The sequence below is a fragment of the Nicotiana tomentosiformis genome, chromosome 12 (assembly GCF_000390325.3).
Source record: "Nicotiana tomentosiformis chromosome 12, ASM39032v3, whole genome shotgun sequence".
Classification (NCBI taxonomy): domain Eukaryota; kingdom Viridiplantae; phylum Streptophyta; class Magnoliopsida; order Solanales; family Solanaceae; genus Nicotiana; species Nicotiana tomentosiformis.
In genome coordinates, this window is record NC_090823.1 from 4,010,591 (window position 1) to 4,024,571 (window position 13,981).

At 39.1% G+C, this 13,981-nt stretch overlaps 1 protein-coding gene across 1 annotated transcript; it reads right to left on the reverse strand.

Moving 5' to 3' along the window:
* Positions 1 to 10,569: 10,569 nt before the first annotated feature.
* On the reverse strand, positions 10,570 to 13,197 carry LOC138902179 (uncharacterized). Its single transcript, XM_070190017.1, has 3 exons — positions 12,609 to 13,197; positions 11,525 to 12,008; positions 10,570 to 11,389 (listed from the first exon to the last, which is right to left on the reverse strand). The coding sequence occupies exons 1-3, from the start codon at positions 13,195 to 13,197 to the stop codon at positions 10,570 to 10,572; spliced, it is 1,893 nt and encodes a 630-aa protein (XP_070046118.1).
* Positions 13,198 to 13,981: the final 784 nt, after the last annotated feature.

Consider the following 13,981-nt stretch of genomic DNA (forward strand, 5'->3'; position numbering starts at 1 on the left):
AGACTTGTATCTAGTTGGGGGTTTATTTGATAGTCCCATTGCTCGAGGACGAGCAAGAGTCTAAGTGTGGGGTGTTGATATTTAGCTTAAAGTATATATATTTATATGTATATCACCTCATGTTTTACTTTTGTTTCGTGGAGTTAGGGTGTAAAATATGTTGATTTATATTAATTTGAGGTGTTTTTATATGTGGAAATGATCCGGGAGCAATTGGGGGCGAAAGGTGCGAGATTAGAGCTAAAACGGACAAAAAAGCAAAAAAAGGGAATTTCCAGCGCCACAGCCAGCGCCTAGCGCTACTTGTGGCACCAGAGGCAGTATGCTCCAATTTGCCAGCGCCAGGGACATCGAGTGCTGGGCTGGGCGCCGGTGGCGTGAATCCTGTCCAAGTTTTCCCGGGACAAGGTTATTTCGGCCCTAGACCTACCCAACACGTAGAAAAGCAAGACTAAACTTATTTTTAGAGGGGAGACGCCACTTTGAAGGGAGAGTACACACGAGAAACATCCGGGAGCGAAGAGATCTCAGGTTTTTTCATCTTTTCTTAGTATTTTCAATTATCCAACACTTATGAAATTGTTTGCTATTATCAAGAGTGGCTAAAACCTATAATTCTGTGGTTGTGATTTAGCCATGAATATTGTTGTTTAACGTTGACTTAACCTTGATTATAATTCACTAATATATGGTTGTTTCTTCAATTCTGTGATTAATTGCTTAATTGTCTGGCCAGCAGTTAGGTTCTATTTACTATCTATGTTATGCTAGAGAAGAATTGAAGATAACATGATCTTAACTCTTAGGAGGAGGCGGATTTGTGATTAGGATAGGAATATACCTAGTCACCGTGCTTAATTTAATATCGTAATCTTAATGCATTCTTGATAGATTGATTCCATAGAAATATAGGCGTTAATCTATTTTGAATAGGCGAGTAGTACTTCGGGAGAAGGCTATGAGAGCAATTATCGATTAATTAGCAACCATGAGTAAATTGTATGAAATGGAGAGTTAACTAGAACACAATAGGATTGGTGAATTGATCACAACTCTGGAATATTTGTCTCTACTGAATACACAACAACCATTTTACTGCTTGATAATTTAGTTACTATTTAGAAGTATAGTTTAATATAATCACATTCTTGAACTCGAATTTGGCTTGACTGAATAACAATCTTGGTGAATCTAGTGGGTTGTTGATATAAGTCTCTGTGGGTTCGATACTCGACTTATCATTTTATTACTTGGACGACCACGTATACTTGCGTGTGCGTTTGGGAGCAACATAACTCCAATACACGGAAAGTTCCAGCATAATATACTGGAGATTGAAGCACCTGTATATGAACTTTCAGCATATTATGCTAGACCAGTATATTATGCTGGAACTCGAGTATATTATGCTGGAATATTTTCCGGATTTTGAATAGTATTTTCGTTTAGATTTATCTTTACATGAAAAGTGACTAAATTTCGATTGCTTTTAAAATTGTGACTATTTTTCAATTACCACTTGTAAATCTGACTAATTTTGAATTTTTCCCGAGTTCAAGTCGACAAAAGTTTAATGGTAAATTTGGGCCTTTATCTTGAAAACTTTGGACGGCTGGAGTCCGACCATTTCACGTTAGATCTCCTTAATAGCAAAGCATGTACAAGTCGATTTGCTAATTATAAGAGAATAAATGGACTAAAAGTCTAATCGAGAGTAAAACTGAGCAATTTTGATTTAGTACAAATTCAAAATTAGATCTTTTTCCTTTTATGTGTTTCTGATCCTCCTTTTATTGGATATTAACATTCTCCTTCTAATTTCCGAAGGTGCTTGATTGTAGCATTCTGGTGATAGCGCACTTTTTTTTCTTCCCCTTTTTACCTCACAATTTGTATTAGTTGTTGTAGTCTGAATATAATTTGTAAAAAATTTCATAATCATGAGGAAAATGCAAAAAAAAAAAAAAGGAGGAGAAGAAGAAGCAATTAGGATGAAAAATGAATTGGATTAGATTAGGTTTGATTAAATTCATAAAAGATTAGTTATTTTTATATCTAAATTGTTTTTCAATTTTTATTTGGTTAAATTAGAGTAAATCTAGTTATAAGGATTATGTTTTTGTCAAAAGAGTTTTAGGTAGACCCCAAATTAATTAAATCCACCTACCCAGTATACAGCTATGAAATAGGAGAATGTGATTTATATTTTATCTATGATTATGAGTTGATGACAAGTAACAACGGGAAAAACTTTCCCAAACCCGGTATATACATCAAGCCAATAATTGAATGACACTTGCCACCTTATTTACTTATATAACTAGTAGTAGTATTTAACCATAGTTTACTCCATCTATTTTTTTTTATATAATCTTAAATAATAATAATAATAATAATAATAATAATTTTAAATATTTTCTAGAAATTTCCATTGTTCCACGACAAATATATCGAAAGGAAGACACTATCCCTGAGCGAGTAAATCAGGGCTAACACATTTCCCATTAAGCACCCAAATTCTTCTTCTTTCTTCTTAAATAAATTTTTGCTGCAAGTACACCCTCATTGTATTACTTAAATAACTTTTTAATATATTCTAATAAGTACCGTCACACCTCCTTTTTTTCCGGGAATAGGGATAGGGGATATGAAGTTTTTCTAATTTAAGTGACATTTTTCGAAATGAGATTCTTTATTTATTTAGAGTCGCCACTTGGAATAATTTATGGTGTCCCAAGTCACCGATTTATTTTAGAATCCCAAATCGAGGAAAATTGACTCTTATTTATGGTCTGCGAACACAGAAGACCAGGTAAGGAATTCTGTTAGCCCGAAAGAAGGTGTGAGGCACTTTCGAGTTCCGTGGTTTTAGCACGATCGCTCAACTATTAATAATTGGCCTAGATATCTAATTTAATACATGTTTTAAACCTATATGTGTATTTTTATTTCTTTTACCACTTATATTACATTACTGCATTTTAAACTTTTATGGAAATAATATGAGACGAGTTACGTTGTTGTATACTCGTTGTTTATACACATTGCAAATCGCATCACGTGAAATACACCCGCAATCTATAACATGTTTAATTTAATTTATTATTGTTTGAAATTGTGGTCGAGTCACGTGAAACGCACACTCGAATTGGGGCTTACGTATCGTGACCATGTCACGGGAACCGTACCCACAATCACGATAATTTATTATTAATCGCGCCTAAAGCAAGCTACGTTGTTCGAATATTATTCAATTACTAATTTTGAGATTATTGTAAGGTCATGAGGTATGTAATTATTTGTGAAAGAATTGGATTTATTATTTATAGAAAAATGAGCTAGTTTAGAGAAAGATGAGCCAGCTATGTTATTTATTACTTTGGGCCTGATGAAACTAAATCTTTTGGCCTAAAATCTTTTCTTCTCCAACAGCCCAAAAACTAATTTTCTTAGAAACAAATCGTGGCCCAAGCAAATTATCCAACCCAATATCCCATATTCTGTACATTTCTTAAACAAAACTAATGACACCACAATCTCATGAACAAAATTAGTAAACAAGCCAAATTACAGTGATTCAATAGACCCTTTATCCGGTTAAATCAACTCAAAACAAAATTTTGTAACTCTAAAATTAACATCATGGTCCAATAAACATATGAACAAGGAAACAATCAGATTCAAATGATCCAAATATCAATAGAGTGAACTGCTATTTCATGCTACCCAAAGATCACACCAATAGACAAGAAGGTAAATGAAAAATTATAATCAGTGAAGAAAGGGAAATGACAGACCTTTGATATAAAATAACAGAGTTGAAATTATAAGAGCGCTAAACAATTTGACGAGTGTTGACTGGAGCTTTCACTGGCCACGAAACCTCGAACAAAAAATCGCGACTTGCAACCCCGATCGACATTACAAAATCGGTGATTTAGTGGCTTGTTTTTGATGGATTTAAAGCTATTTTTGGGGGAGGGGGGGATTTTTCGAAAGAAAAACGAAGAAAGAATGACACGAGTAGAAATTTTCTTAACCTAGAAGAAGAAAATAAATTTCTCTCAATTCCTTCCTCCCTATTTGTTTTTCTTCTTTCTCTCCTCCCTTTTGTTTTCCCTCATATTTCTCTTCTATTTATAGAAAAAAATTCGGAATTTTCAGATTTGTTTATTTATTTATTATTTTTTAATTAAAAAGAATTTTCACTTTACATTTTTCTTATTTTAAAAAAATATATAATTTCCCACTTTATAAAAAAAATATAATTTTCGGTTTTTTAATTCACTTTATTTAAAATAAAGATACAAATAAAAATAATACTAATAGTAATAATTGAGTTTTTAAATTATTATTAATTCTTACCCTATACAAAATGTAACAAAGCTATATATATATATATATTAAATTTCTGAAAATATTTACATAGTAGAAGGTGATAAAAATTCAAATATAGTCAAAACTTAGGTGCTCACAGCTGCTCCTCTTTGCTTGGAAATATAAAGAGTTTTCAGTCAAAGAATAAGTGAGTCATGTGACTAATTTTTGACCAAACCATTATTGAAAAGGAAAAGAAATAAAAGATAGGGTGCAACCGAGTCCTGATTTTGGACAGCCGACATATCCTGGGTTATAGGGGAATCAAGTCGCGTGTTGTTTAAGGAGAATGGTGGAATGAAGAGTTGAGGAGTCAAGTGAGGTTCTGTTGAGGCTCCGGTCCGTTGTCCTGCTATTATATCAAAATAAAAAAGAAACTAAACAAGTCTATCAGTTATGAGTTACAAGATTCCTATCTATGAGTCTTCTGAAACTTGATCATGAGTCTTGACTGGTTCTGCATGCAAACTATGATCTAAACCTTGATACTCACTAGCTGTGGGTTCCAGTTTATTATTCTATAGCTTCTTCTAATCAAAACGGGACTCCAATGCTCGTGGCTTTAGTCATGTCTTGAGCATTCCACATCTTTTCAAATACTTTTGCATTTTGGATTCACTTATTTTTTTCTTTTCTTTTATTCTGAATTGAGACTTCTTCTTTTGGTCATCTCGAACCTTGTGCCTTGAGGTAAAACCTACTCAGACACCAAAACAAACAAATGAGCAAAATTATTCTGCCCCAGTTTGCACTGGAAAAATTTTGTGAGTTATTGTAACAAAATTCTAATCTACTTCTTTATTGAAACAATAAAAGGTCGGGAGTGGTGTACCCCGAAAAAGTCATGTTTTTGTTTTGTTTGGATGGTGTCCCTTTATTGTCAAAAGTATGTCTCAACTAAGAATTGATGTACCTTATGTTGGGAAAATGTAGCCAGGGAATAGGATACCCTATATTGGCAAATATATCCGGGAGTGGTGTACCCTGCATTTAAGATCAAATCAACTAGGGAGTGAATACTCTATGTTAGAAAGGAGACTAGGGAGTGGAGACCCTATATCTAAAATAAAATCAACTAGGGAGTGGAGACCCTATGTTGGAAAAGCAGATTAGGGAGTGGAGATGCTATGTCTAAAATAAAAATTAACTAGGGAGTGGAGACCCTATGTTGGAAAGGAGACTAGGGAGTGGAAACCCTATGCCTAAACTAGCATAAACTAGGGAGTGAAGACCCTATGTTGGAAAGGCGACTAGGGAGTGGAGACCCTATGTATAAAATAACATCAACTAGGGAGTAGAGACCCTATGTTGGAATGGAGACTAGGGAGTGGATACCCTATATCTAAAATAACATCAACTAGGGAGTGGAGACCCTATGTTGGAAAAGAGACTAGGGAGTGGATACCCTGTGTCTAAAATAACATCAATTAGGGAGTGGAGACCCTATGTTCGAAAAGAGACTAGGGAGTGGAGGCCCTATGTCTAAAATAACATCAACTAGGGAGTGGAGACCCTATGTTGGAAAAGATACTAGGGAGGGGAGACCCTATGTCCAAAATAACATCAACTAGGGAGTGGAGACCCTATGTCCAAATATCATCAACTAGGGAGTGGAGACCCTATGTCTAAAAATCATCAACTAGGGAGTGGAGATCCTATGTTGGAAAAGAAACTAGGGAGTGGAGACCCTATGTATAAATATATCAACTAGGGAGTGGAGACCCTATGTTGGAAAAACGACTAGGGAGTGGAGACCCTATGTCTAAAAACATCAACTAGGGAGTAGAGACCCTATGTTGGAAAAATGACTAAGGAATGGAGACCCTATGTCTAAAATAATCAACTAGGGAGTGGAGACCCTATGTTAGAAAAACGACTGAGGAGTGGAGACCCTATGTCTAAAATATCAACTAGGGAGTGGAGATCCTATGTTGGAAAAATGACTAGGGAGTGGATACCCTATATTGGAAAAAAGACTAGGGAGTGGAGACCCTATGTCTAAAAACATCAACTAGGGAGTGGAGACCCTATGTTTGAAAAATGACTAGGGACTAGAGACCCTATGTTTAAATAATCAACTAGGGAGTGGAGACCCAATGTTGGAAAAGCGACTAGGGAGTGGAGACCCTCTGTCTAAAATAATCATCAACTAGGGAGTGGAGACCCTATGTTGGAAAATCTGCATTGACAGCTGTTTCGGGGTCATTTCCTTCAATGTCTCCTAAGTACAATGCTCCTTTCGGCAACAATTTTCTTATAATGTACGGACCTTTCCAATTTGGAGCAAAGTTTCATTTTTCTTCCTCATGATGCAGGAGAATACGTCTCAGAACGAGTTGCCCCACTTCTAATTTCCTGGGCCGCACTTTCTTGTTGTAGGCACGGGCCATTCTTTGCTGGTACAACTGCCCATGGCAAATTACGGCCATTCGCTTTTCATCAATCACAGTTAATTTTTCCAACCGGGACTTGACCCATTCATCATCCTCGATTTTGGCTTCAAAAATGATTCGAAGAGAGGGAATTTCAACTTTTGTATGTATTACGGCTTCAGTTCCATAAACCAATAAGTAAGGCGTAGCCCCAACTGATGTGCACACGGTTGTGCGATATCCCAATAATGCGAAAGATAGCTTTTCATGCCACTGTCTAGAACTTTGAATCATTTTCGTGAGGATCTTCTTGATATTCTTGTTTGCAGCTTCAACAACGCCATTAGCTTTGGGTCGATAAGGGGTAGAATTACGATGCATAATCTTAAATTGTTCGCATACCTCCCTCATCAAGTGGCTGTTCAGATTTACAGCATTGTCTGTAATGATAGTTTTAGGAATGCCAAAACGACAAATAATGTTGAAATGCATGAAGTCCACCACTGTTTTCTTGGTGAAGACTTTGAAAGTGACTACTTCAACCCACTTTGTGAAATAATCAATGGCAACCAAGATGAATTTGTGCCCATTTGAAGCTTTCGGCTCGATTGGCCCAATGACATCCATACCCCAGGCAACGAACGGCCAAGGTGCTTCCATAGGATGCAACTCTAAAGGCGGTGCATGAATTAGGTCACCATGTATCTGATACTGATGACACTTCCGGACAAAACTGAAGCAATCCTTTTCCATGGTTATCCAGTAATAACCTGCCCGAAGGATTTTCTTTGCAAGGACATATCCATTCATGTGAGGTCCACATACTCCCGAATGCATTTCGTTCATGATCTTTTCAGCTTCGAGGGAATTTACACACCTCAAAAGATTCAGATCTAGAGTTATTCTGTACAAGATTTCTCCGCTCAAGAAGAAACCGATGGCAAGCCTTCTAATGGTTCTCTTTTGGTCTCCACTAGCCTGCTCGGGATATTTCTTTATTTTCAAAAACCTTTTGATATCATGATACTATGTATGAACATATGGTTCTATTTTAATTGTATTACAATAACCATGCCTTTCTCGAATTTGGATTTCCAGTGGGTCAATATGGACATTGCCCGGATACGGAAGCATTGAGGCCAACGTAGCTAATGCATCAGCTAACTCGTTGTGGAATCGAGGAATATACCTGAACTCGACGGACTTGAATCATTTGCTAAGATCTTCCACATGTTGCATATATGGGATAAGTTTGATAGCTCGAGTTTCCCATTCACCTTGGGCTTGCCGAATGATCAAATCTGAATCTCCCATGATTAAAAATTCATCCACATCCAGATCAACTACTATATTCATGCCCATAATGCAGGCTGCATACTCAACGGTGTTGTTGGTACAGAAAAACCAAAGCCGGGCTGTGGCCGGATAGTGCTGACCGGTGGGCGAAACCAAAATTGCCCCAATCCCGACACCTTTTGCATTTACAGCTCCATCAAAGAACATTTTCCAAGCATTGGTGTCTTCTGTAATTACTTCAACTGAATTTACTTCCTCGTCCGGAAAGTAAGTACTTAGGGGTTGGTATTCATCATCAACCGGGTTCTCAGCTAGATGATCCGCCAAGGCTTGAGCTTTCATCGTTGTATGGGTGACGTAGAAAATGTCGAACTCAGTGAGCAGGATTTGCCATTTTGCTAACCTTCCCGTGGGCATTGGTGTCTGGAATATGCACTTTAGAGGATCCATTCTAGTTATAAGATATGTGGTGTAGGCCAAAAGATAATGTCTGAGCTTCTCGGCGACCCAATTTAGGGCGCACCAAGTTCTTTCCAACAAAGTATACTTGGCTTCATAACTGGTAAACTTCTTGCTCAAGTAGTATATGGCCTTCTCTCTCTTCCCGGTCACATCATTTTGCCCCAGGACACAACCAAAGGAATTTTCCAAGACTGTCAGATACAAGAACAAAGGTCTTCCTAGCTCGGGTGGAACCAACACTGGCGGATTTGACAAATATTCTTTGATATTATCAAAAGCCTCTTGACATTCATCTGTCCATTTGATCGCTGCATCTTTCTTAAACAACTTAAATATGGTCTCACACGTGGTAGTAAGCTGAGCAATGAACCTGTTGATGTAATTCAATCTCCCAACCAGACTCATGACCTTTTTCTTGTTTCTCGGAGATGGAAAATCCCGAATAGACTTTATCTTTGTCGGATCTAACTCAATACCCCTCCGACTGACTATAAACCCCAGAAGTTTCACAGATGGAACTCCAAATGCACATTTGGCTGGATTCAATTTCAAGTCATACCTGTGCAGACGCTCAAAGAACTTTCTCAGATCTCGTACATGGCCTTCTTGTGTTCTGGATTTAATGATCACATCATCCACATACACCTGAATTTCCCAGTGCATCATGTCATTGAAGATGGAAGTCATGGCTCTCATGTAGGTTGCCCCGACATATTCAAACCGAATGGCATGACTTTGTAATAATAAGTACCCCACGGCGTGGTGAAAGCCATCTTTTCTGCGTTGTCCTCATCCACCTGAACCTGGTGGTACCCAGCATAACAATCCACGAAAGACTGTATCTCATGTTTGGCACAATTTTCAACAAGAATATGAATGTTTAGTAGTGGAAAGTTGTCCTTGGGACTTGCTTTATTCAAATCCCGATAATCAACACACACTCGGGTTTCCCATATTTCTTCGGTACTGGGACCACATTAGCCAACCACGTGGTGTATCGGACCATCCGAATCACACCAGTTTTTAATTGTTTGGTGACTTCTTCTTTGATCTTATCATTGATTTCCATTTTAAACATTCTTTGCTTTTGTTGTACGGGTGGGTAATCGGGATAAGTTGGCAATTTATGTACTACAAAATAAATGCTCAAATCTAGCATATCATCATAGGACCATACAAACACATCCTTGAATTCAAACAAAAGTTGGATCAATGCATCCCTAGTTCTTTCATCGGCGTGAATTCTTATTATGGTTTCTCGGATCTCTTCTGGACTGCCCAAATTAACTGGCTCTGTTTCATTTAAGTTTGGCTTAGGCTTATTCTCAAATTATTCCAATTCTCGATTTATTTCCCTAAAGCCTCATCTTCATCATATTCTGGATCTTGATTCATTATTTCACAGTTAGACAGCATTTTAGGATCTGGGAATGAAGTCCGCAAGCATGTCATGTTATTTAAGTCCACATTATTAGAACTGAAAAGGAAAAGATAAGAAAAATAGAAAAATTAGAATAAAGAAAAAGGAAACATCCATTGATGATGAAATATTGATTTCATTAAATTGAATTGAATATAAGAGGATTTACATCGAAATAAAAAGACAATAAAATAAAAACATTCGAGTTACGCCCTGAAATAACTCGTAATGTAGAAAAGATGGAAATATTGGACTACCGGGATTCCTGCCTGGCAGGGAATGAGGTAGCTTTCCAATTTTGAAGCTTGGCATTTGGCCCCATATATAACACCTCAGCAGTGCTCGTTCCTTCCCCCGGCTAGACCATGTGGGACTCACACAGCATTTGTTTCATGGCTTCACAAATATCCTCAATCTTTTCTGCCGTGAAGGCCTCTTCTTCTTCTTCTTCTTCTTCTTATTCTACTACTACTACTCTTCTTCTTCTTCTACTACTACTACCACTACTACTACTACTACTACTACTACTACTACTACATATTTGGTATCAATAAATGACTTGGCGAGATGCAGAACGGGCTGAGGAAGGACCCATCCATTTTTCTTGCGCTCATCAGCCCATTTTCTATCGGCCTCTGTAGCTCAGAAACCTACGCCGAAGAACTTCTCATTGGCGGTTGAAGTAACGGGCTCTATGATGCCTTGTAGAGATACCCCGAGCCCCTTTTTGGGCTTGTACCCATGTTTAATCATTTCAGTAGCGACCATGATCGAGGCATTAGATAAGCAAGGTTGAGGGAATGGGGCCCCTTCTTCGCATTGGTTGGCGACCACAATTTCGAAGGCTTGGTAGACAATGTGCTCACTTCCTTCTCTAGCTTCGAGACATGGGACTGAATGGTCCCTGTAAATGGATTGTTCATCCTCCCCGTGGACAACAATTTCTTGCTTTTCATGTTCAAATTTGACCATTTGATGAAGAGTGGAGGGCACAACTACTGCAGCGTGAATCCATGGTTTTCCTAGGAGAAAATTATATGAAGTATCCATGTCCAGAACCTGGAAAGTTATTTCAAAATCCACAGGGGCAATGGTTAAAATCAAGTCAATTTCCCCTATTGTGTCTCGCTTGACACCATCAAAAGTGCGCACACAGACATTGTTTGGTCGAATTCTTTTTGTTCCAATTTTCATCCTATGGAGTGTTGAGAGAGGGAAAATGTCGTCCCCAAACCCGCCATCTAGCATGACTCTTTTCATATAATAACCTTTGCATTTGACATTCAAGTTAAGGGATTTGTTGTGGGCGGCTCCCTCTTGGGGAAAATCATCACAGCTGAAGGAAATCCTATTACCTTCGAAGAATCGTTCATCTATTCTCTCCAGTTGTTCAACTGAAGTTTCAACCGGGACATATGCCTCGTTCAATGTTTTCAGGAGTACCTTCTGATGTTCATTTGAGCTAAAAAAAGAGAGATAAAATTGAAGCTTGGGAAGGAGTCTTCCTGAGTTGGTCAATTATTGCATATTCCGAAGTTTTCATTTTTCGAAAAAACTCTTCTGCTCCTCAGCGCTTGCATGCTTCTTGGGCGGAAACCGTTTATCCTTGCTCAGTTTTAACTTCTTTTGCTCTTCTGGGTTGTGGTATTTCCTAGGTTGGTTCATTTCGTTCACCTCTCCCATAATCTCTTTCCCCTTGTAAGTAACCACTGTTTTGCTATAATTCCAAGGGACTGCTGTGGGGTCTCTCATAGGGCTTTGTGGTGTGCGGCTGATAACCACATGCTCAGTTAGCCTTGGTGAAATTACCGGCCCCCATGCCACATAAGTCCCTTTTGGCACATTTAGCGTGACTTTCCTCTGCTCAAATATTTTGGGAGTGTTCAACATGAGTTGTTCTTTCCTTGGGGACCTAGGAACATAGAGAATTGTGTCCTTAGCAGGTCCTGCCCCCGTATTTGTTTCCACATCTTTTTCTGCAACTTGAGGAGTTGGAGTGATTTTCTTCTCATTTCTGGCTTGTTTCGCCGCTGCTTTAGGTCTTGCCTCTGAATCGGCAATGGCGATGATTGCTTTCAAAGCTGGATAAAAATCTTTATCATCATAAATCATTCCAATGACTGGTCCATTGTTGTGAGCCGGTAATGGATTATTAGTCACATTGGGGACTTCCTCGTCCCTCAGCACCACTCGTTTTTGTTTTATCAAATTCTCAACGGCCCTCTTGAGAGTCCAAAAATCCTCTTTATCATGACCCTCTGCCCCCGAATGATAGGCACACCCGGTACCGGGTCGCTATGATAGAGATTCCGGATTTTTCCGGTTTGGAGGCACAAGTTGCAATAGACCCATCTGGACTAATTTTGGAAACAAGCTAGAGTAGGTCTCACCATTAGGGGTGAATTCGTTTCTCCTAGGATGCTCACGGGGGCGTGTATTATGTTGGTAATTATTTTGTGGCGGACGGGGGTTATATGGAGCTTGGTAAGGATGGTTATTTCTGGGAGGTGGAGGTCAATTTTGATTGTAGTGTTGTTGTGGTCGTGTATAAGGTTGGGCATTCATCACCGCATAGGGAGGCAGTGCCACGACATATGCTACATCTTGATGGGGGTAGTAGTGTTGTGGGGTTCTGGAAGGCAGCTAAGAATGATCGCGGGATCAACGGGGGCCTCTCATACATGAAGCCATCATGGCTCCTTCTTCCCCCTTCTTTCGATTTGCTAAACCTCCCGAGCCGTTCTGGATGTCTTGGGAGGTGGCTCTCAAAGCATATTGACTTATGATTCGGCCAGTTTTCAGGCCATTTTCTACCATTTCTCCGATATTTATGACCTCTGCAAAAGGTTTGCCCATGGCAGACATCATGTTCTGAAAGTAATCGACCTCTTGGGCCTGCAAGAAAACATTGACCGTTTCCGTCTCATCCATTGGTGGTTTCACTCTGGCTGCTTGATCACGCCACTTGATAGCATATTCACAGAAGCTTTCCGCGGTTTTCTTCTTTAAATTGGTCAGTGAATTCCTATCTGGAGCTATATCAACATTGTATTGAAATTTCCTGATGAAATATCGGGCCAAGTCATCCCATATATGCCAATGGGAGATGTCCTGGTCTATGTACCATTCTGATGCAATTACCCTCAAGCTCTCCCCGAAATAAGCCATCAAAAGTTCTTCTTTTCCACCTGCCCCTCTCATCTGATTGCAATATCTTTTCAAATCAGCGATCGGGTCTCCGTGCCCGTCGTACTTTTTGAATTTTGACATTTTAAAGCCAATGGGAAAATGAACATGAGGAAACATGCACAGATCAGAGTAGGAGACACTCTTTTGGCCACTCAGGCCTTGCATGTTCTTCATACTTTGTTCGAGGTTTTTCATCTTCCTAACCATCTATTCTTGCTCGGGGTTTCTCATGGCTCTTTCCTGTTCCATAGGAGACTCAAATCGCGGGTACTAAGGGTAAGAGTTTGGGGTAACATGAGCGTTGTCTAGCTGAAATTGCGGGACTTGAAAAGTGAAAGCTGAAGGCTTAAAGCATGGCCTGAGAACTGTTGGTTGTGCCGTAGTAATGATTGGTGGTGCGGTGAATAATGTAGAAGGTACCCCTAAAAACGGTGCCTGGGGGCGAACCTTAGAAGGCATACCAGTGAAATTGGCTGATATAGTGGGGTACCCAAACGGGATGAATGGGTTGGTTACGGGGATGGGGACATTGGAGGTTCCACTCGTCCTGGGAAGCATTTTAGGAAATCCGGGAATTATACTGGGAGGTTCTTTGCCATTAGACCAAGCGTCCCACATTTCTAACATGCGGACACGCAACCTCCTATTTTCTTCCGCGGTTGTGGACTCTGACTATGGAATAGCTGATACTGGACTATCCTCAGGCTCAATAATTGGTAGATGACTTTCGGAGGCCATAGGAACACTGCCTTTAGATCTTGTGAAGTAAGGATGGGAAGCCAGATTACCACAAAACCAACCACCTAAATATGACCTTTGATATTTGCACACACAACAACCTGGTTAGTTTGAGATATTTAACAGA

What these genes read in the sequence shown, in the direction of transcription:
- LOC138902179 (XM_070190017.1), bottom strand. Translation starts at nt 13,197, where the DNA reads ATGTCAAAATTCAAAAAGTACGACGGGCACGGAGACCCGATCGCTGAT. An exon ending in AGGAGCCATGATGGCTTCAT is followed by an intron (nt 12,009 to 12,608) that starts GTATGAGAGGCC and finishes ATTTTTATCCAG; the next exon opens with CTTTGAAAGCAATCATCGCC. An exon ending in AAACTGAGCAAGGATAAACG is followed by an intron (nt 11,390 to 11,524) that starts GTTTCCGCCCAA and finishes CTCTTTTTTTAG; the next exon opens with CTCAAATGAACATCAGAAGG.